The sequence below is a fragment of the Eurypyga helias genome, unplaced genomic scaffold (genome assembly GCF_000690775.1).
Source record: "Eurypyga helias isolate BGI_N326 unplaced genomic scaffold, ASM69077v1 scaffold15014, whole genome shotgun sequence".
Lineage (NCBI taxonomy): Eukaryota > Metazoa > Chordata > Aves > Eurypygiformes > Eurypygidae > Eurypyga > Eurypyga helias.
The window spans coordinates 3,975-24,257 of record NW_010248370.1 but is presented as its reverse complement, the minus strand read 5'-3'; the positions used below and the strand labels follow the sequence as shown (position 1 = coordinate 24,257).

General features: G+C 36.6%; 1 protein-coding gene across 1 annotated transcript in view; it reads left to right on the top strand.

Annotated features, from left to right (window-relative positions):
• The window catches only part of GRK4 (G protein-coupled receptor kinase 4), a 24,395-nt gene extending 6,469 nt beyond the window's left edge, over positions 1-17,926 (top strand). The window contains exons 4-15 of the mRNA XM_010151029.1: positions 273-373; positions 1,723-1,815; positions 3,167-3,230; positions 3,985-4,125; positions 5,715-5,905; positions 9,703-9,740; positions 11,412-11,501; positions 12,043-12,251; positions 13,051-13,188; positions 13,788-13,925; positions 16,028-16,150; positions 17,709-17,926. Of these exons, the coding sequence (XP_010149331.1) occupies positions 273-373; positions 1,723-1,815; positions 3,167-3,230; positions 3,985-4,125; positions 5,715-5,905; positions 9,703-9,740; positions 11,412-11,501; positions 12,043-12,251; positions 13,051-13,188; positions 13,788-13,925; positions 16,028-16,150; positions 17,709-17,762 (1,380 nt within the window). The 3' untranslated portion in view covers positions 17,763-17,926. The remainder of the gene's footprint in view (positions 1-272; positions 374-1,722; positions 1,816-3,166; positions 3,231-3,984; positions 4,126-5,714; positions 5,906-9,702; positions 9,741-11,411; positions 11,502-12,042; positions 12,252-13,050; positions 13,189-13,787; positions 13,926-16,027; positions 16,151-17,708) is intronic.
• Positions 17,927-20,283: the final 2,357 nt, after the last annotated feature.

The window sequence follows — 20,283 nt, the reverse complement described above, 5'->3', positions numbered from 1 at the left end:
GGGAAAGAAATTTGACTTATTGCCATGTTTGTTTCCCTGTATATTGAAATAGTAAATAACTGTAATAGCTTCCAGTGTATTTTTCTGTAATGGGGAACAAATAAAAGTTTTACCTGAATATGGCCACCTTGCATTTCTCTTCAGCCAAACCATTCCTTTCCTTTTCCTGTATTAGAAGATTTCATTTCACTTTGAATACAGAACTGTCATTCTATTGATTTACAGAATTCATTTCATTGTTGCCTTTTTTTTTTTTTTTAAATTATGTAAAGTCTGCAGCACACTTCCCAGAAATACCTCAGGAAACAGTAAATGAATGTAGAGCAAGACTGCGAAACAACCCTTCTAAGGATCTTTTTATGGACTGTACTAGGTAAGTTAAAAATGCGTAGTGCTAAGCTTGAATATCACAAGAAAAATTTGTGTGTTCCTGAGAGATAAGAAAGGTGACGTTATTACACCCAGGAGTGTTTGGTCTCTGAAGGGAGTGTAGGTAAGAAATCTGGAACAGATTCATTACAGGACTAGGTTTCCTTCAGATGTGATTTAGATGCTTGACTTTGCAGAGCTTGTTCTTCAATGCTATTTTTGCACAAAATCACACTATTATCTGCTATCAAATATTCTGTAAGTTAGAATAGTATTTCTCTTCATTATATTCTTACCTTTTGAGTGACTTCTGTTCCTTGATGAAGGTACTCAGAAAAATATAAAGTCATAAACTGGAGCTTGAAAGATTTCTGAAAAATGTTACACAACTTATGGTTCTTGAAAATGGGCTGAATTGAGGCCAACAGTTATATTTCATCAAGATGGCTGATCAGAGGATAGATTGTGATAGTTAACACAAACAAATACAACTTGATGCTGTTCTGAAATCATGAAGTGATATTTCACACAGCAGCAGCAGGGAAGGCTTTTCTTGGAGGACTGGTACATGTTTACCAGTGCTGCATGTCTTTCAAAAGCCTTCATGTTTCTAATATTACTGGTTCTTCAAGGCATGCTTGATCATGTCTGAAGGATTACAACACACTTTGTCACTGCTTGGGTCATCTCCCTGGCAACAAAAATAAGCGTACTTTATAGAATTGAAAGGGATGTGTGAGAACACGTAGTAAAACATGTCTCAAGTGGAGGTTCTGTCATGTAGTTCATCCCCTTTCCTCTGTCCAATAAATAACTGAATGCAGTTATAATGGCTTGTTTTCCTCCCTTCCCCCCTCTCTGTGGTTAGTTTAAAGGGAATGCTAAGGTCCCTGGTGTTCGTTCAGGTTTGGATATGGCAATTAGTATTTCTATTTCAAATACTAGAATAAAATTTTACTTACCAGTCTCCAATGAATGTATGAAAATCTGTAGATACTTTCCTGTAAGTGTGTTTCAGAGGTCGTATTTGTGGGGTCATACATGAACTGCATAACTACTGAGAGGCTGATGTTTAGGTGGGCTTGAAGACACTTAATGAGAATGCAGAGGTCAAATTTTCTAGATACCAGAAGTAACAGTAGTTTGGCATTCAATAGTGTTTTGACAGGAACAGTTTTCTGTGACAGGCACTCACTTTGTGAGACTTCTTGGTTCAAACCATCTTAGAGCACAATGACAAAGGTTTTCTGTATACAGCGTCATTGATATGTTGAAGTATGTTTTAATAGATTGATAGCACTTCCTGCTTCATCAGTTTTTTTCAGTATGATTGATTTTGTTTCCTCTTGCTAGAATTGTCCATGAGTACCTAAGCAGAAGACCTTTTGAAGCTTACCAAGAAAGTGTGTATTTTTCCCGGTTTTTACAGTGGAAATGGCTGGAAAAGTAAGTTTCTTTATAATACTTGCATTGTAAGTTTGCTTTGCTTTGAGGCCAATTCTGCTTGTTATGCTAGAAATGCTGTAGAGCCCTTAGGAATGATACTGCCTGTCGAAGAAATTACGATCTCAAAGACAAGATGTAACGGATTATGTTGATGGGACAGCGAGAGAGCCAACACTCCAGGAGAACTATCTGTCCAGTAGTCTTTAAGTGGCAAATTTTTATTGGGTAAATGCAAGTTTGTCATCATATGGGAGTGTGTTTGGCTATCAATCCTATCATCCTTTAGTTTCAAAGTTGGTCTAATTAGTGGTTAATAAGCAGATTAATCTAGTTTTATAACACACTGGGTGATGGGGTAACCAGTTTTTCAGGGTGGTACAGACACATCTAATAATTACAAGACAGCCAGATTTATGTATATATATATCAGACTCTCGTTTAGGCTTTTACATCAATAATAAACGCCTGTCCAGACTTTTTCAGAAGGCAGAAATTGGTACCAATTGATTCTTATTCAGCACTGCTGGGTATCATGTTCACATATTCAAACATTAAGGTGCTTGAGCATTAATTTTTTGGTAAATTCTAATTATCCAGTGTCTTTATTTATCTGAGTTAGTAGCAAGTGCCAGGGAGAGAACTAGGGAAGTTACTCAAACAATTAAGCCAAATTGTCTACCAAATGAACGTCCCCTTGTAGTCCTGAGAACTAAACTGCATTAACAAGGAATGCTTTTCTAAAACCAAAAAACCCACCACCATGCAACAGCCCTGCTCTGGTACATGTTTAGGAGTGTTTAGCATAGAATGGCTGACACCTTTACTGCCTCCAGTTATTTGTTCCTCTTCCTCTACATCAATACCTTAACAATTCAGCTCTTGAACTGCTGTTGCATACCACAACTCTTTGCTTTGTTGTTTTGGTTTTTCAAAAAAGAAACTCAGAAACGGTTTTAACCTTTTAAATGCTGCACTACAAGCATGGTCTCTTTGAAATGCAGCCTGCATGTCACCATGCTGCAACCAAAGGGGACAGCTGGAGGTGATGAATTGACTTGAGGAGAACAGATAAGGCTCTAAATGTAAACAGCATAGGGCCTAATTGATCAGCTTTTCTTCCTGCTATTGTGAATGCCTGATGACCACATGAGGGAGCCAATGTTTCTAACCAGAACACCCCTTTCATTTGAAATTCAGCTTGTTATAGTACTGTCTTTGTGAGGTCAAGGCAACTTGTTCAGTAAGATGTTATAGAACAAGAAGGAGAAAATGAAGACAGACCTTGGGGTCGGGAGAGGATTATTAACTCTGGTAATTCCTGTTGCAGTAATTGTTTCTTTCTGTTAATCAGGCAACCAGTAACCAAACACACATTTAGGCATTATCGAGTACTAGGCAAAGGTGGATTTGGAGAGGTGAGTACAGAAGTATCTTTCTGCAAGGCAATCCTTAAGGGAAAAAGAAAGTTTAATACAGAGAAATAGCGGGTTTTTTTAACTCTTGACTCTTACAATCTGTATTTGACACGTGACCTGTCAAACTGTCCAAACTGTTTTCTTTTAATGTGCTAGTTTCAATATTTTATGTCATGCACAAAGTTGGAGAAAACTTTCACTGTGTAACAACAGTTCCTTCTGTTGAGAAATTTCATTTGTCAATGAGACTGTAGTTTCTGCTTAATAAATTAAAATATTCATGAACCTGATAGAAAAATCTATAGATTTTATTAATTTTGTTTATATTTCATTGGGGTTTTTCCCCCTACTTGTTTTGACTGGAGCCTTATATTGAAGAGGAAGGAAGGTTACTAAATGATCATTATCTTTCTCCTACATGATTATGGTGTGGATATTTGTCCGCTGTTCTGCTTGCCTAGACAGATAGCATTACCACAGTCAGGTGTTTCACCACCACAAGATCTAGTTTTACTGAACTATTCAACCCCAACAAAAATATATTTGCTCCTGTATAATCACTTTTTCTACTTTTGTTACCGCTCTTGTGACCCTTCAAAGTTGTTTCTTGGGTGAAAGCTCTGTATTGATGCTTACAGACCTTCATTTTCTGAGAGCACTCAAGATTTTTAAAAAAGAAACTAAAATATGTTAAAAAAAAAAAAAATCTCTAAAAACCCCCTAGCATCTCTGACCCACCTTCCATCTTTTTTAGGTATGTGCCTGTCAAGTACGGGCAACAGGAAAAATGTATGCTTGTAAAAAGCTAGAAAAAAAGAGGATAAAGAAGAGGAAAGGAGAATCAATGGCCCTAAATGAAAAAAGAATTCTAGAAAAAGTGAATAGTAGGTTTGTAGTAAGTATCTACTTCTGATCTTTCTCTCAGAAGTTTGTCTTGAAAAGTATGTTTTGTGTGTGATTGTGAGTAGTTTGTGCAGATGACTTTTTTAATCCAATCTTGCATTGGTTTTAGTCTGCCTTGTATTTCTCACAAGTGAAACATTAGGTTGTGTTTCAGCATGGTGATGCCACTGAATTGTTGTTCTCTGTTTAAAGGTGAATAGATTATTCCATAGTATTCAGTTCTATTTCTGCTGCAGTCTATGAGTGAGTATGTTTGCCTATGTTTAATGAAGGGGGTATTCCAGGTACTTTATTCCATCCTATTTTTTCCTTCTCTGTGTCTCGTCTTCTTTGAATACATTACTCTGTTTTCTTCTCTTACCCCCTTCTTCCTTTCCATACCCTTATTTTCTTACCATTAATGCTGATTTCTAGTTTCTGGAGGTAATTCTTAAAAGCATTCAGAAAGGGCTGACTTCATGAGAGTCTGCCACTTAATTGCCATTAGAAGTTGCATATCCTGCATTTCTGTGAGTTTTAATAGTAGAGTTCTTATATCCTTAGGTATTTTCATTGCTGTCATTACACTATTGCTTGTACATTTCAAGATAAACATGAAATTTGACTTGTATATTGATTGTTTAGGTATATGGCTTTGCTGTGTGCTAAGGCTTAAAGAGGTATATTGGGTGTGAAACCATTAACATAACTTCTTAATAGAAATTCCATAGAATGAAAATCTTAGTCTTAATACTTTAACCCGATGCTATCATGTAAATTACTGTCTGTTAGTAGCTCTAATTACAAAGCAGTGAGATAACTTAGAATGATCAAAGTAAACTTTTCCAAGTAAACTTTTCCCCAGGTAATGTTGATTTTTTTCATTGAATTGTTGGCATCTACATGTAACTTAAACAACATTTTAAATTTTTCAGTATATTACATTGGTTTAGAGATTTTTTTTTTTTTTTTAATATTAAGTCTACTGTAAAACTTTAAATAAACTTCACAAACATTTAGGAAAACCTTAAGAAAAAAATGTGACTTCCTTCCTTCCCTGTCAGCACCAAATACAGTGAGAAGAAAGACTATAAAGACCTATACTAGCCCTTTTACTGTTAGCATATTCTCAGCCAGGGAAATATGTAGTTATTTGGAGGGTCAGGGGGAAGAATAGAAACTACATGTTTGATCTTAAAATACCTTTTTTTAGTTTCTCTGATATAGGGCAACTTTGAATCTTGTAGAAGTTCAGAAAGATGGTTTGACAGTGCATAATTTCTGAGGTGTTAATGAAGTAAGGTATATGCGTGCACAGATAATACAGATAACGTGCAGCTGAGGGGCATCATCTGTTGTCTGGATGGAGCTCTATGGTGTCTGAACAGATAGGTCCCTAAACTTCTGTGTGGTGATGTAGGGTTTGTGTGTACATGCAAATTGGTCTAGATTCCACTGTGTCTTCAGGTGCTGGACAGGAAGCTGTTTTGGTTTTTTTTGTTTTAATAAAGGATTCCTATGTTGTTTGTATTGGAAAAAAGAACTGGGAATTGTATGGGGGTTATGAATAATGGTTGTCTTTTCCCCCTGCCCCCTTTTTAGGTTAGCTTATCCTATACATATGAGACAAAAGATGCCCTGTGTTTAGTATTAACCATAATGAACGGAGGGGATTTGAAATTTCACATATATAACATGGGAAATCCTGGCTTCGATGAAGAAAGGGCTATATTCTATGCTGCAGAATTGTGCTGTGGTCTGGAGGATTTGCAGAAGGAGAGAATTGTTTACAGGTGAGTGTCATTTACAAGTCACTCATACCTTGAGCTTTCTACGTCTGTTCAGCATTGAATTTTTTGTTTTCTACTAGAACGAGTTTATACTGCAACTGCATAGTAAAAGAAGCAAATAAAGTGTTTAGTCTTTTCATGGCATGTCCTTCAGAATTACTGATCTTATTTGTCTTCTTACTGTTAATGTATGTCTAGCTACTTGCTGTATTCTAAAATATTATGAAGTTGCTTCAAGGTTTCTTTGTAAAATGGTAGTAAATTGTGATTTATGTATCAAATTTATTAGTAATTGAAATAAATAAGTTGTAGGAACACAGGATTGTATTCCTCTCCATTCTAAAGTAGATGTTCACAGAAGGCTATAGAAGTCCCTTGCTGTGTTGCTTTTTACAGCCTAGAGGGTTAAAAGTCCATTAAAATCCATACTCCCCTCTTCTGGTTTTATTTCAGGTTCCTTCAGTAAATACTGCTTTTGAAATAATGAAACTGTCATAAGCCTCACTCATTATAATTGAGATTGTATGATCTTGCTTCTCTTTTCCATCTCCACGTGCATCATTTAAGCCCTGGCATGCACTAATGTTACAGAACAAGCAAAACAAACTTAGTAGTGGACCAAGAACCCTATCTTTTGTTTTTCTGGTGTGTAACACCAAGTACCTGTTGTTTTCAAACAAAGTTTAAAGTGTAATCCTGTGTAACTTAAATATAATGAGTCTTAGTGTTTTCTCTCCCCAGTACAGAAGACTAGCATGCGCATCGTAGAGAGTGGCAGAACCACAGAGTAAATCAGGCTTATGCAGGTTGTTGTATGTGGCTCCCTAAAGAATTTGGCCAATCTTGCAATGTTACACAGTGTGTTTTGGCATGCATGTAGGAGGGGAGCTGGGATGATGAGTGGTTTTGCTCATCATTTTCCCCATATGGATTAGCTGCAAATAGGTCATTTCTACATTAGTTTTCCAGCTTTAAAGGAGGAGTTTTAAACTCTCTTTTCAGACAAATAGCTTAAACTGTTAAAGCAGACTTCAATTCTGTAACATACCATTATAAAATATTTTCTTCAGAATGTGTTTTTGTGGCTCTCTTGGTATGTTCACAGTAAGTGTACTGTAGGGACAGTGAAAGAAAAGAAATTCACAACTTCTGAAAATGGAAATCCTTGGGGCACATGGGTATCAGATAGCAGTAAAATCAGTTCACCTCAGTTTGTTCAGTTCTAGAATGGCAGTTTTAATGGAACTCAGTCACATTAAAATTTATTAGTAATTTATGATATTTGGGATGTGTCACTATCCGTAGCAAAATGCCTCATAAAGTGAAAAAACAGACCTAACTTTCCTCTCCGTTAATACCAATCTTTATTGTGTCTTTATACCAGTGATTACTGAATTTCAGGCAGGGGTGTTAGTGCTGTCTGTAGGACCCTGAAGTCAGTTGTACCATTTTGTTAGTGGGGTTCCCACTGCATTAGAAGAACAGGTGCAGAGCTGGAAGGAGCATCTCACGCTGCCCTGTAATAGCAACTGAACCAGTTTGCTTGTTCAGTGGTAGCTTGTGAAACTATCTGTAACTTGCCATATGTTGCTGACTTCTTCTGATACATAAAAAGTCTGATAATACTCAGAGCAGAGTCAGGTTTTGCATAAGACAGAGTGGGGAACAAGTTTTTTTTCTTCCAAAAAGAAACTTAATTGCTGGAGTTTTCCTGCAGGAGTTACCTGACTCCTCAAAGGTGGTAGTGTTTTTTATCAGATAAGCTGCTTGGATACTTCGATTTTCCTCACAAACTCATAGTGACACTGAGTGTGCCTGGAAGGTCAAAGGTCCATTGGTCCTTGGTCAAAGCTCCATGAATGTTGAAGCTGTAGTGGATAAACCGAGTCGCTGCTTGCCTGCCTTGTGCCTATGCTTATAGTGAGATCCTCTGAAGGACTTTTATCCAGAAATGTATTTCTCTGTAGAAAGGCTGCTGTAAGCTATAGCTCAAATAGACCAGTACTTGTTTAGTCCAATTTAAAATAAATATATAATTTTAATCTAATTTTTTTCATGAGCTGGTGAGGTTTTTTGTTTGTTTTATTTTTTTTGTGAGCTTTGCAGTCCTCCAGCCTTTCTCTGCTTCATAAGGGAAAACTGCCTCTGTTGCTAGTATTGCAGTGCTAGCTCTTGTTTTGACCTTGGTTTTCATCTCAAGTACCCTGTTAACCAGTGCAGGACTAGCATCTGTATCCCAACAGAAACTGTGACTTTGGCCTCTGCCATGGTGGAAGAAGGGAAGAGGCTGATACCACAAAGCTAGCATCCCAGAGCTAGAGTTGATAGCTGAATCATAGAATCTCAGGATCGTTTAGGTTGGAAAGGACCATAAAGATTATCCAGTTCCAACCCCGTCGAGTGACAAACTCCACTGAATCAGTTTGCTCAAAGCCTCATCCAGCCTGGCCTTGAACACTTCCAGGGATGGGGCATCCACAGCTTCTCTGGGCAACCTGTGCCAGTGCCTCCCCACCCTCTCCGGGAAGAACTTCTTCCTGATACCCTATCAACCCTCTTTCAGTTTAAAGCCATTTCCTCTTGTCCTGTTACTACAGGCCCTTGTAAAAGGTCCCCCTCAGGTTCCTTGTAGCCCCTTCAGGTACTGGAAGGCTGCAATATGGTCTCCTCGGAGCCTTCTCTTCTCCAGGGTGAACAAGCCCAACTCCCTCAGCCTTTCATCATAGGAGAGGTGCTCCAGCCCTCTGATCATCATTTGGAATGCTTCCAAAAGCTGGCTTCCTTTGAAGACTGCTAGGCCTAGAAATGAATACCATTAAAAAGATGGAATTTTTGGCTAGAAACAAGTTTTACTATTGACTATTAACTGACCAAAATCATGTCAGAACAGAATTAGCTTCTATTAAGCATCAGATGCTGCTAGTTATATTACGTTAGGCTTTAATCAGCCTTTTTGGAGATGAAACTCTTTAAACTTGTTTACTTGAGTTGACCTGAGCATGTGTTATGTGCTTTAAAGTAGATGTGTCTCTACCTACATTTTGAGCTGAATTATCTTTTTGGATTTTTGATACTGGTGTGGGATTTTTTTGTTGTTGTTGTTTTGTACTCTGTTCTCTCCTGATTTCTCTGTTAAGGTGGTCTTGTATCTAATGTCAAATGATTACCATTATGGGGTCTGTTTACACTTGAAAGTATTAGAAGCAAAGAATCTTGCTGGCTTGTTTGTAGAGTTAATCTCATGAACAATTAAACTTTAACATGAATACACATACTTCAGAACAGGAACAAATGTATCTATGTATATCTCTGTCTCATTTTCAATGTAAATTCTGTAGGCATTCTTCCTAAAATTGCTTTTTTTTTACATTGTTCAGTCTTCTGCTTGTTTATGAATAAATGTTTTTCTCACAACTGTACCTATACCCATACAAGTACATACTGCTATTAATAATCTATTCCAATAATAACTGAATCTTTAGCCAAGTACTGATTTTTTTGCTTGGTTTTTTTCATATCAGGATTTTAGTGTTGTGTAGAGAAAGTTAACATCTGTGAAATGTGAATTATATCAGTTAATATAAATGGATTAGAGAGTTGGGGAAAATGGATCTCTAGTTCTGTGGTTAAACTATTTGTATTATAGGTCCTCAGCTTCACAACTTTTTTATATATAGGTGTAAACTAGAAAAATTGCTTTAACCAGAACCAAGAAATCTTGCGTTTCCTCACTTTTACTTGATGATGGATAATAATTTTGCCTTTGTTTAATTAACATTTCTGTTCTCCTTAATTTGTAGGGACCTGAAGCCTGAGAATATACTTCTTGATGACTGTGGTAAGTAAAAATTGAAATTATTTTGAAATTGGGAATTTCAAATCTCATTCATATTGTGCCATAAATCAAAGAGATTTCTTCATAATAAAAGAGACCTGACTGACAAATGTTAACTTTAATTAGTAAAAAAAAAACCCTGCCCTTCGTTTTTACAAAGTAGGAAATAATCCTGGATCTTTGGGGGACAACGATGAGGAAGTTTGAGGGGTCAGTTTTCTACCTTAAAATAGCTACTCTTCTCCTTTTGCTCCTCCTTCTCCCTCCTCCGCTTGATTTAAGATGACAAAAACTGTTATATGGATTTGTTCTCTGTCTCTTTTTTTTAACTATGGAAACATGATTTTTAGATGTGGGGACAGAATTTTGCTTAGTGTAGACTATAATGTGTAGCAATAAAGAAGAAATCTGAAGCATTTCTGGTTTAACATTTCAACTGAAACAGGTCTGATAGTCACTGTGGCTGGAAGGAGTCAAGGAAGTATAACGACTATGGAGGAATGTTTGTAGTTTTGGTTTTCAAAAGTCAAATCAATTTTCTTTAATGACTTTGTATGAGTTTTATCAGGATCTTTTGAATTCACTGTAGAACATATGCAGCACTTACCTTCTTCGACACTGTGGATGAATAGTAGCAGTTTATTCTTATAATTGCTGAGTATTTTAGTTAATGAAAAACTGGTTTTGAACTCAGTAGCACAATTTTATTTATATTAAAGTCAGCATGTTCTGACTGATATATTTCTACAAAGGTGATGCCTGGGAGAACTCACTTTCCAAGAGCTAAAGCTTTGCTAGACATCACATGCATTCTTGAATTTTTCTCTCCAGCAATGTCTTGCGAAAGCTGAAGGCTTGTTTGAGGAAAAGTGTAGTCTTGCAGGACTGCACTAGAATGCTTTCTCTCTGCCAGGGATATTCTGATCTTGTTCCAGAGAGAAGGGACTAATGAGAAAATCACTTCAGGAGCTCAGATCCTGCACTTGAAAAGGGGTTCATCAGATGTCAGGGAGTAGAAGAGCATCTGAATGTATTTAAAATAGCATTTGCTGCTCAGTAACATTTAGTTATTTCCAACCAGTGTATAGAGTGGCATTTGACCTTCTCAGTCTTTCTTCCCACCCCTTGATGATCTATCACTGATAAATAAGAAATTAATAGGCTATTGACTAACGTTGGTGCTGTAGAGCTTTTTTGAATGGCAGATAATATATTCACAAAGGACACTCGGGCTTTGTAATGGGTTACCCAGGGAGGTGGTGCAAGAGAAGAGACCTTCTGAAGTCCCTTCCAGCCTGAACTGTTCCGTGAATCTGTGATGTTTCTGTTAATGGCCGTGTCCCTGTCCTTATATCCAGTATTAGAAATCAGTGTGGGTTTTGGTTTGTCTTTTTTTTTTTTTTACCCTTCATTCTTTCTACTACAGATTGGCAATTTTCTCTTTAAGTCTGAGTTGAAGATGTAATTATTGAGTAATGATAAATCATTCCTTTGTAGTTACATTAAATAAACTTAATGATATGAGAATATGAATGTTTTGATGCTTTGGGGTGGCTTTTTGATGAGGTATACTACAGAAATATTTTGTTTTAAAAGTGATACTTTATTATTTGCTGACTATATGTAATTTATTTTATTTTGCTGACTGTGTATAATTTATTTTAACATAAATAGGGCATATCAGAATTTCAGATCTTGGATTAGCTGTCCAGATTCCAGAAGGAGAAACGGTCCGAGGACGGGTTGGGACTGTTGGTTACATGGGTATGTGAAGTATCCTTTGCTAGTTATCCCTTACCAGAAAATTTGCTTCTGTGAATATATGAATGACTTGTTCAAAAAACTACATTGCGTCTCGTTTAGTTACTAGACGTTTTATGGGAAAAAAGGGTACAGTATGCAGTGGTAGATGTTAGTAGTCAATTATAAGCCTGCTGATAAACTTGAAAACTTAAGTCTGGAAATTCTAGCTTTAGGTAGAGCTGTTAGAAAGCACCTAATTTTTTACTGAGGTTCATAGAGATTTAGGGTCACAAATATGCAGACGAATACACATTTCTTTCTGTGCTTCAGAAAAATGTCATCTTTCGTTTGTAAATAATACTGATCTTAAGGATTAAAGAACTTGAGTGCTTCTTTTTATAAACAGAATCCTCCCTGTATAAATGATAATTTGTTCAAAGTGCATAGGAGTTACGCAGAGATCTCTGCACAGAGCCAAAAGAGTACCTGAGTGTGTTTTCAATATTTAATTAGTTATTTTAAAGTGAATTGTCATGAGGGTTTCTATGTGTTTATTTTGTAGCTCCGGAAGTGCTCAAAAATGAAAAGTATACGTTCAGCCCGGATTGGTGGGGTCTTGGGTGCTTGATTTATGAAATGATTGAAGGACAGTCTCCATTCAGGAAACATAAGGAAAGGGTCAAACGAGATGAGATTGATCGGAGAGTAAAGGAAGACCAGGAAACGTATTCAGACAAGTTCTCAGAGGAGGCAAAATCCATCTGCAGGATGGTGGGTGAAGAGACATAGAGGTTTGAAAATTAAATTTCTAATCCTTTTTAAGAGATGAACTACTTTATTTTAATGTCTTCGCTTGAATATTTTTCAGAGCTTGGAGTTCTTAAGTCTTTCTTTGGTTCAGATGAAAGTTTGTCATTGTCCATGAATTGTTCAGAGAATGCAGGACTTTTTTCAAGATGAAGGAAGGCTGCATAAATGATATTTCATCGAGCAAATAAAAAGCCCCGGTACTCCTTGGATTGCTTGTAATTACAGATGGAGTACATTAGCATGCTCAAATTTGATACTGTATGGGGAGAAATGGCAGAGTAGTGTACTAGTTTCCTTCCCTGAAAGAGTCTGTATGAGACAACACTTTTATCTTGCATGTTCTTAAGTTTAATAAGAAGCACATCTATACAGGAAGCCTCAAAAGTTTACTGTTTATGAAAACTACTTGTATTGCAGCTCACTAGAAAAAAGTCTCTATTTCCTGGAAGTGAAGTCTGCTGCAGAGTCTATACTATCAAATCTATTCAGCATGGCATCAATTAAAAAGTTTTCATATAACTTTGGGTGCAATCTTCAAATAGTCTGCTTTCAGAGATTCTTTTGTCTGCTAAAAATCTTTTTGTTCCTGGAATGTCATAGTTTGGATTTCCAGTTCATTTTGATACCATGATAAATTTCATCTCCTAAAAGGCCAAAGAACAGAATAAACTTAGTGAAAGACATTATATATAAATTTTATTATTATTTTGAGTTGTGAGATTATATCACTGGATCAGCCTTTTTTTCCATATCTTTGCAGTTACTTGCTAAAAATCCAGGGGAACGACTGGGTTGCACTGAAGATGGAGCTGCTATTGTAAAGCAACATCCTATTTTCAAGAATATTAACTTCAAGAGGCTGGAAGCTAACATGTTAGAACCTCCATTTTTGCCAGATGTAAGTAGGTGAGACAGATTTGATTAGTATCTAAAAAGGCAAGAACTGTCATAATTCTATGTCAGCAGGGACTCCAGAGGAACCTTTAGTTAAATTGGCAGGAGAATGCTACTGTAGCTATTGACAGCTAGTTGTTTTGTGGCATTTCATTTGAGAGCACAAACCAATTTGCAAGAGTGGTATTGCTCTAGGGCACCCTATAACTGATTCTTAGCCCTTAAAAGTCTACTTCTCTAGCTCAGATGCTGGAAAACTGAAGGTGAGCTTTGAAAAAATTACTCTGGAGTTGAAAGGAGGGTGACAGAAGATGAGTGAATTATGACAGCCATTAAGAAATCCAGAGAAGTGACATGCTGTTTCTGATTTTGATATTTCTTTTCTGTTACTGGTAGGATGGATGGAATTGCTCAGGTGCCTCATGATGAGAGTCTTAAGTTTTTGTATTTGTCTCTTGTAGCACAATTTGGTGATTGGCAGTGTGGAATAAAACAATAGCAGACATTTCACTCCCCCTTTGCTCATCTAGGAAAGACAAAAACACAAACCACAAAAAACCCAAACCCAAAACCTTAATGAAGCAATCTTGTATTGTACTGCAGCCACGTGCCGTGTATTGTAAAGATGTCCTGGACATAGAGCAGTTCTCAACAGTAAAAGGAGTCAACCTGGATACTACAGATGACGACTTCTATTCCAAATTTGTTACAGGCTGTGTCTCAATCCCTTGGCAAAATGAGGTATTGTATATTTTACTAAAGATGATTTTATTTAACACAGCAATACAGAAGATTTAGTAAGGGATATAATTGTAACATTAACTTTCTCTGTGAGATGTAAAGAAGTTTCTGGTTTAGATTTATTTGCTGAGAGACTTCAGAAAAACGTTTTTCCTGAAACATAAAACAACTTGCTAAAAATTGAGATCTATGGTAAATTTGCATAAATAGAATCTGGCATCTTGTCCTCATAGATCCAGCCTTGAGAACAATGTTTATCATCAGTATGACCACATTTTCCTCCTTACTCTATCATGTTATTTAATATTGCTGTTCATGGAAGAGGGATAGCATGCTATTCAAAGTATCCAGACAGGCACAGTGCAAGCTGTTTGTGTATCATGCCTGTGTATCAATAGAGTATCCAAGTGACACAGTAATACAGAACTGCAGATTCACCTTTTCTAAGGTTTCAAAACAAACAATTCAACATGGGTTGAGTCAGACTTTCTTTTTAAGCTTTGCATCTGCTCAGTGAATGAATATTCTAGTATTCTGCATAGAATCCTAGAGCTTTGCTACCTCTGCATGCAATTCAGTCTGTATTTAGGAAATTCACATCTTCATTAATTCAGGAAAAGCACTCAGTAATAATTATTTGAAATTGTAGTTCTTATTAGAACTTCCCCCTATTATAAGGTGTTCATAACTTTCTGAAATTAATGTTGTCTTGAATTCTGCTAGTGTAGCTGCCTTCTGGTATGATTTAAAAATTTTCTTTAAAGCTGAACACAAAGGATGAGCAATTTCTGAACAAGTTACAGAAAAAATTACGTTCCCATTGGTTTCCCTTTTGCCTTTTTTTTTTTTTTTGCCTTTCATTAAGAAGGAGATTTGGAAGGTATCATTTGACATAGAAAGTCTTCACTAAGAAGCAATGAACTCTAGGCTGTTGGACAAATAAATATTTCCTATGCTATGTTATAATTCTGAACTTCAGAATATGATGCAGTCATTAAGAAATGCACTCCAGCTTAGTAACTCTAACCCACATAGGGGAATGAAGTTAAAAGTAGAATAGTTGTGGAATACTGGTAATGGTAATTCCTTCTCTTCAAGGTGTAACTGTGCAGACTTCATTTTGCATTTGTGCTTATTTTTTCTTTCAAATTATGTTACTGAGCTTTTCCTCAAATTTTTGCTCTCGGTCTCTTCAGAATTCCTCCTCCCCTCCCATACTTAATCTAATGTCATGCTTTATACCAAAAGCAGACCTTGTTTCTTCTTACTCCTTTTTTTGCTCTCTACCCTTCTCCAAGGTACACTCGCCTGGTTTCATGCCCCTTATGCTAGATGCGTAGCAGTGGCACTCACTGGCAAATGCCAGCTACATGTAGGCATTAGACATTCTCCCCGTTCAGACCATGTCTGTTTTAAAATCAGCACCTAGTAATTGTGGGTTTAATTCTTCTGTTTTCTGTGTACACCAATACAGATTATTTCAAAATCCCTTGCTTCTCTCCGGAGACCTGTCATTATATTTTATTTTTTTTTCTTTCCCATGAAGCGTTACCTTCTCTATCTCATTGCCTTATTTCTAATTATGGTATATGTTAGTTGTGTTTTGATATGTGGTGGCCCAAGATGCCAGAATAATGTTTAAATTGCTGCGATCAGGTATCAGCTGCTTTTTCTCCGAGTGTGCAATTTTGTCCTCTTTGTAAAAAGTACCCCTGAAGCAGGTACTAGTATTCTATGTAGAAGAATAGTTTCTCCTACTCAATGTCATGTTTATGAATAAAAGTCAGTCCAGGATATGGAGAGGTTATATTTGTTGTATTTTCATTTCTGAAGTGAGCAGAATAGAGGAAAGGAAAATCAATTTCTGAAAATGCCTTACCAAAGCAAGGGAGTGTCTGAGTACTTAACCTGCCTGATAGTGCTCTCATTGCTGCTCTTCAGTTTGCTGAGTGCACAAGAGAGTTAATGTAGACTTTGTGCCTTCCTTCATGGAGCTCTATGAATGGTTGTACGTTGTTAGGGAGTACCCAGCCAGGCTAATACATGGAACATGTTTGAGAGGCTTGTGTGGATATTTCATTTATATTTCATATGTTTCAAAGATGATTGAAACAGGATGCTTTGAAGATATCAATGCGTGTGAAACTGATGGTACTGTGTCACCAGACAGAGAGAGGTCTCCTAAACCAAAGAGAGGCTTCTTTCACCGACTTTTTAGTGGCGAGGTAAGGGTATTTTTTTCCTTACATAAGAAAATTACCAGTAAGACCTTAACATCCATTCCATTTTTTAAAAATCATTTTATGATAGGAAAAAGAAAAAGTTCACTAAATACTAAAGCTAAGGAAATCTGTTTTATTATGGCTTTGCCCCTGCACTTCATTTGAGAAACTGTACCACTCCCTATTGCCTCAGCATTTGGTCTTCCTCTAGTGCCTGCTAGCTGTTACCTGAGGAGAAGATAGTGTGTGCTGTTAACAACTGTGCTATACATCTTTTTTTCCTAAAGATACTCATTTTGGTCTTGCTCCTTACATATTTTGCCAGTTCTTACAAAAAACTTCTGGGGAGATGACTTCAGAGATAAAAATGGAACTTTTAAAAAATGTTTTACAGAAGTTTTTAAAAATTGACTACTGAACTGAGAAGTGAGTGTGGTAGAGCAATGCCACTCCTACAACTTGATCCTTGAGAAAATTGGGCTCCCAGTGTGTCATGCTAGTGTATTAAGAAAATAAATTAAAATATCACCTAAAAAAAAATATCCCCTAAATGAATGAGTGTGAAGAATTGTCACAAAACACATGTTAAAATACCTTAGGAAGTTTAATGCCTTTACCAAAGCAACAACATGTGCTTAAATAGCTTCTGATAATGCACACTTGTACTTACAGATAAAACTTGTACTCTTTAGTAAACATTTTGAGGTATATTAATTGAGTTATTTACCACTTCAAAGACACATGGCATACTGTGCTTGTTTATAGGTTGTGAGAAATAGGCTATTTGTAAAGGTTTGCAGTTGAAGATGTTATATGCAATTCTGCTTGCTCAGTATGCCTGCACTTAAATTGGAATTAACTTGAGAAGCATGAGTATATTCCAGTAGAGAACACTTCTGTAGAAATTACTTTTTGCTTTCAAGCAGAAATGGAATTGTAAAATTGCTGGGAGCACCTCATTAAGTAGCCTCAACAGGGCCATGTATTAAAATTGCATGATGATATTTTTTGTCGTCAGCAGGCAATTCACCTCTTTAAAACCATACAATGCTAATGGAATGTATAATGGTACTGTCATTTTTAGTTCACCTTTTCAAATTCACTTTTCCTCCACCTCCAGTAACGGAATAGAAGGAATGGTTACGTGTACCAGTAATCTCAGACTAGCTCAAATTAAAACTTGTGTCTCACTGTAGTCTTTTCAGGCTGAATCAGCAGGGTTCATATTGTCCCAAGATATGCTTCTATGTCTTGAGAGAGTCTGAAAAAATTTAATATGGCTTGAATATGTTTTTGAAGTAATGTGGCTGCTGTTAATTGTCCTGTGAAGTTAAAAGAAGGAAAGATCTTAAGGTTAAACGAAATGTAAATGACGAGATTCGGTGTTGGGTTGTGGTTTCCTTTGGTATTCTCCAAGTATTTAGTTAGTATGGAGTAAAATGTGCTGGAAAAAGGGCAACCTCACATTCCCCCTCCCCAGCCTTTCCGAGTCCCATAAAACACACAGACCGACAACAGTGTCAGTTCTGCAGCTGAATTGTCTCTTTGCCTTCTCTTGCAGGTCTGCTTTAAATCTGATTGCAGTGATGATGAGCAGGAGTCCTCCAGACTTTAAATCATATTGCTGTCATCAGAAAGGATGAGCAAACTTTAAATGTTTTTTATCTCTGTAGCAAAGTGTATTATATATATTTTTTATCTGAGTTCAAGGATTTTTGTACATTTGTACTTCATTTGTTTTAAGATGTATATTTTCACTAAAGCTTAATTGTACAAAAAGCAATGAGTGCCATTTGAGTGAGTGTGTTTCTGTATGTATATGGTTTACCTTCGTTTTTCTTTTTTTTTCTTTTTTTTTTTTCCAGTGGAATGAATCTAGAAATACCGAGAGGTTTTTAAAGCACAGAGATAATATCTGTGGCATCAATGTAACTTGACTTCGTATGCTCCTGATAAAACTCTTCTTGTTCATTAGGATCTTTATTAGCAGTTTTCTTCACAGTAAAATTGCTGTACTTATAAATTTCACAATTTCAGTGTTACCTGGCAGCATGGCAGTGCTATTACCTATTGTATCTCTCAAGCAGCTGCTAAGGAAAAAAAGGAATTCAGTGCACGGTGGCCAGCTATTACAAATTGCTCTTTACTGTCTGGCTCTGTAGAATGTCTTTCTGTATGTCTGTATATAGAGAATTCTGAACATTTAGCTTAATCCTGTAACAAACTGCATTACCCCATTCTTCTCCTTTCCACCCACCTTACACATCCTCTCCATACAGGTCCTTGGCATGGACCATGCAAGTAGACATATGCCAAAATTTTATAACTATATTTTGAGTACTTTGTTGTCTTTACTGAAAGGATGTCTTTTTACCTGTGGGGACACCTTTTTTTTTTTTCTTTTTTTTTTTTCTTTCCTGTAAATGAAATTGTTTACAATTCCATGTTGGATGTTACAGTTTTATAATGGGTTAAAAAACAAAGCATAGGCTGTTTTTACTCACCTCCTCTCTGCTTATGTTGTAATACTCAATGATGTAGGGTTGACAGCGATCACTGCCACTGAAGGAAGGACAAGGTAGTAGTATTAAGTATCAAATTTAATTATGTAAATAATCTTTCCTTATAACCTTTAAAAACTTAAACATTAAAACATGCCTTTAGTGATTGCTTGACACAGATATGTGGAGCTGGTATTGAAGTTTTGGTTATGATTACCTGATGTTCATTGGTAAAACTGTTTCCAGCTGCTTGAAAGCTTGTCAAACTTTGCTCTTCTTGACTCAAAATATGCAAGACTTCTTTTTTATTTTGTAAAGTTTCCAGTAAAACTATTAATGTGTGTATGAGAATGAATTTAGAGAACACATTTCATTAAAAGCCTTTTCTGTTAATCAAAATTTGAGTTAGGGACTTGAAATATAATGGAATGCTCTTGGAGTTAGAGACATGACTTTTGTTACATACTTTGTTCTGTATTCTGAAGATTTGCCTCCACTGAACATTGCATGTTTTTTCCCTGACAAATCTCTCGGGCACTCACCAGACCACACACGTGTTATACACAGATACACACACGTGACTGAACACCCCTCTTCCTCTAATAGGTTTCTGCTTGTGGTCCATAGACCCACTGGAGGAAACTGAAGCTGCTTCTGAGAAACTCACAAGATACATTTGATACTCGAGCCTGTTGTCAGATTTTAATTCACAGTATTTTGTCTCTAGTGACAGATGTTTTAATTGAATAGAATTTGAGAAATGTTGGAAAACTAGTGTGGTACAGAATTCTACTGGAGCTGAGCTGGTGTCTATCTGCAATTGTTCCTCTTGACTGCTGTGCCATAGAAATGTGGAATGAGGCTATACCCATGTTTTTCCCAATGTCTAAAATGGCACAGAGGACAGTAAAATGACTGCCGTAGAAAGTACAAAGGGAGAAATTGGCAGAGGGAGAATTTGAATGAATTACTGGCAGCCAGTCTAATGCAATAGTGAAGGGATGGGAGGCTTGACAGAAAGAGGAATATCTGAAGTAAGGGTGTTGGCTGGAACCGTTATGTGGGAGACAATGAGCTGGCATGGTCTGGCCAGACGCTCTTTAACACATACCACAATAATAGAAGGACTTGAAAAAGACGGGAATGGAGAAATAGGGAAGTCACAAAAGTGTTACAGAAATACCTACTTGGTTGGAGAAGTGATCGTGTTTCTCTCATCGAGGGATTTAATTTTTTTTAATCTTAGGTTTGCTGTTCTGAGGCAAAAGAAAACTAGATGTATGGGGTGACAGTCTGGATTTAATGCCTGCTTAGAGCAACTTGAAATTTGGGCAAGAATACTGTGGGTACAAGCTGAGTAAGTTTTATGAAGAAAATGCAGGAATTAGCTCTAACAAATAAAAATATCTGAAAATCTGTTTATCATGCATTTCATATTTTATTTCTGTATGGAGGGCAAGGGAATCTTAATAAAATCAATCAACTCCTCTTCTTTGGAGTGCTGAGACTTAACACTTATTCTCCAGGGATCTGTGAAGAAAAAAGACTAGATGAAAAGGAAGTAGTTACGAAGTGGTTATTTTTACCTCTGCTTCTTTGGACAAGGAACTCCAACCATGCAAAAAAGTGGAGGAT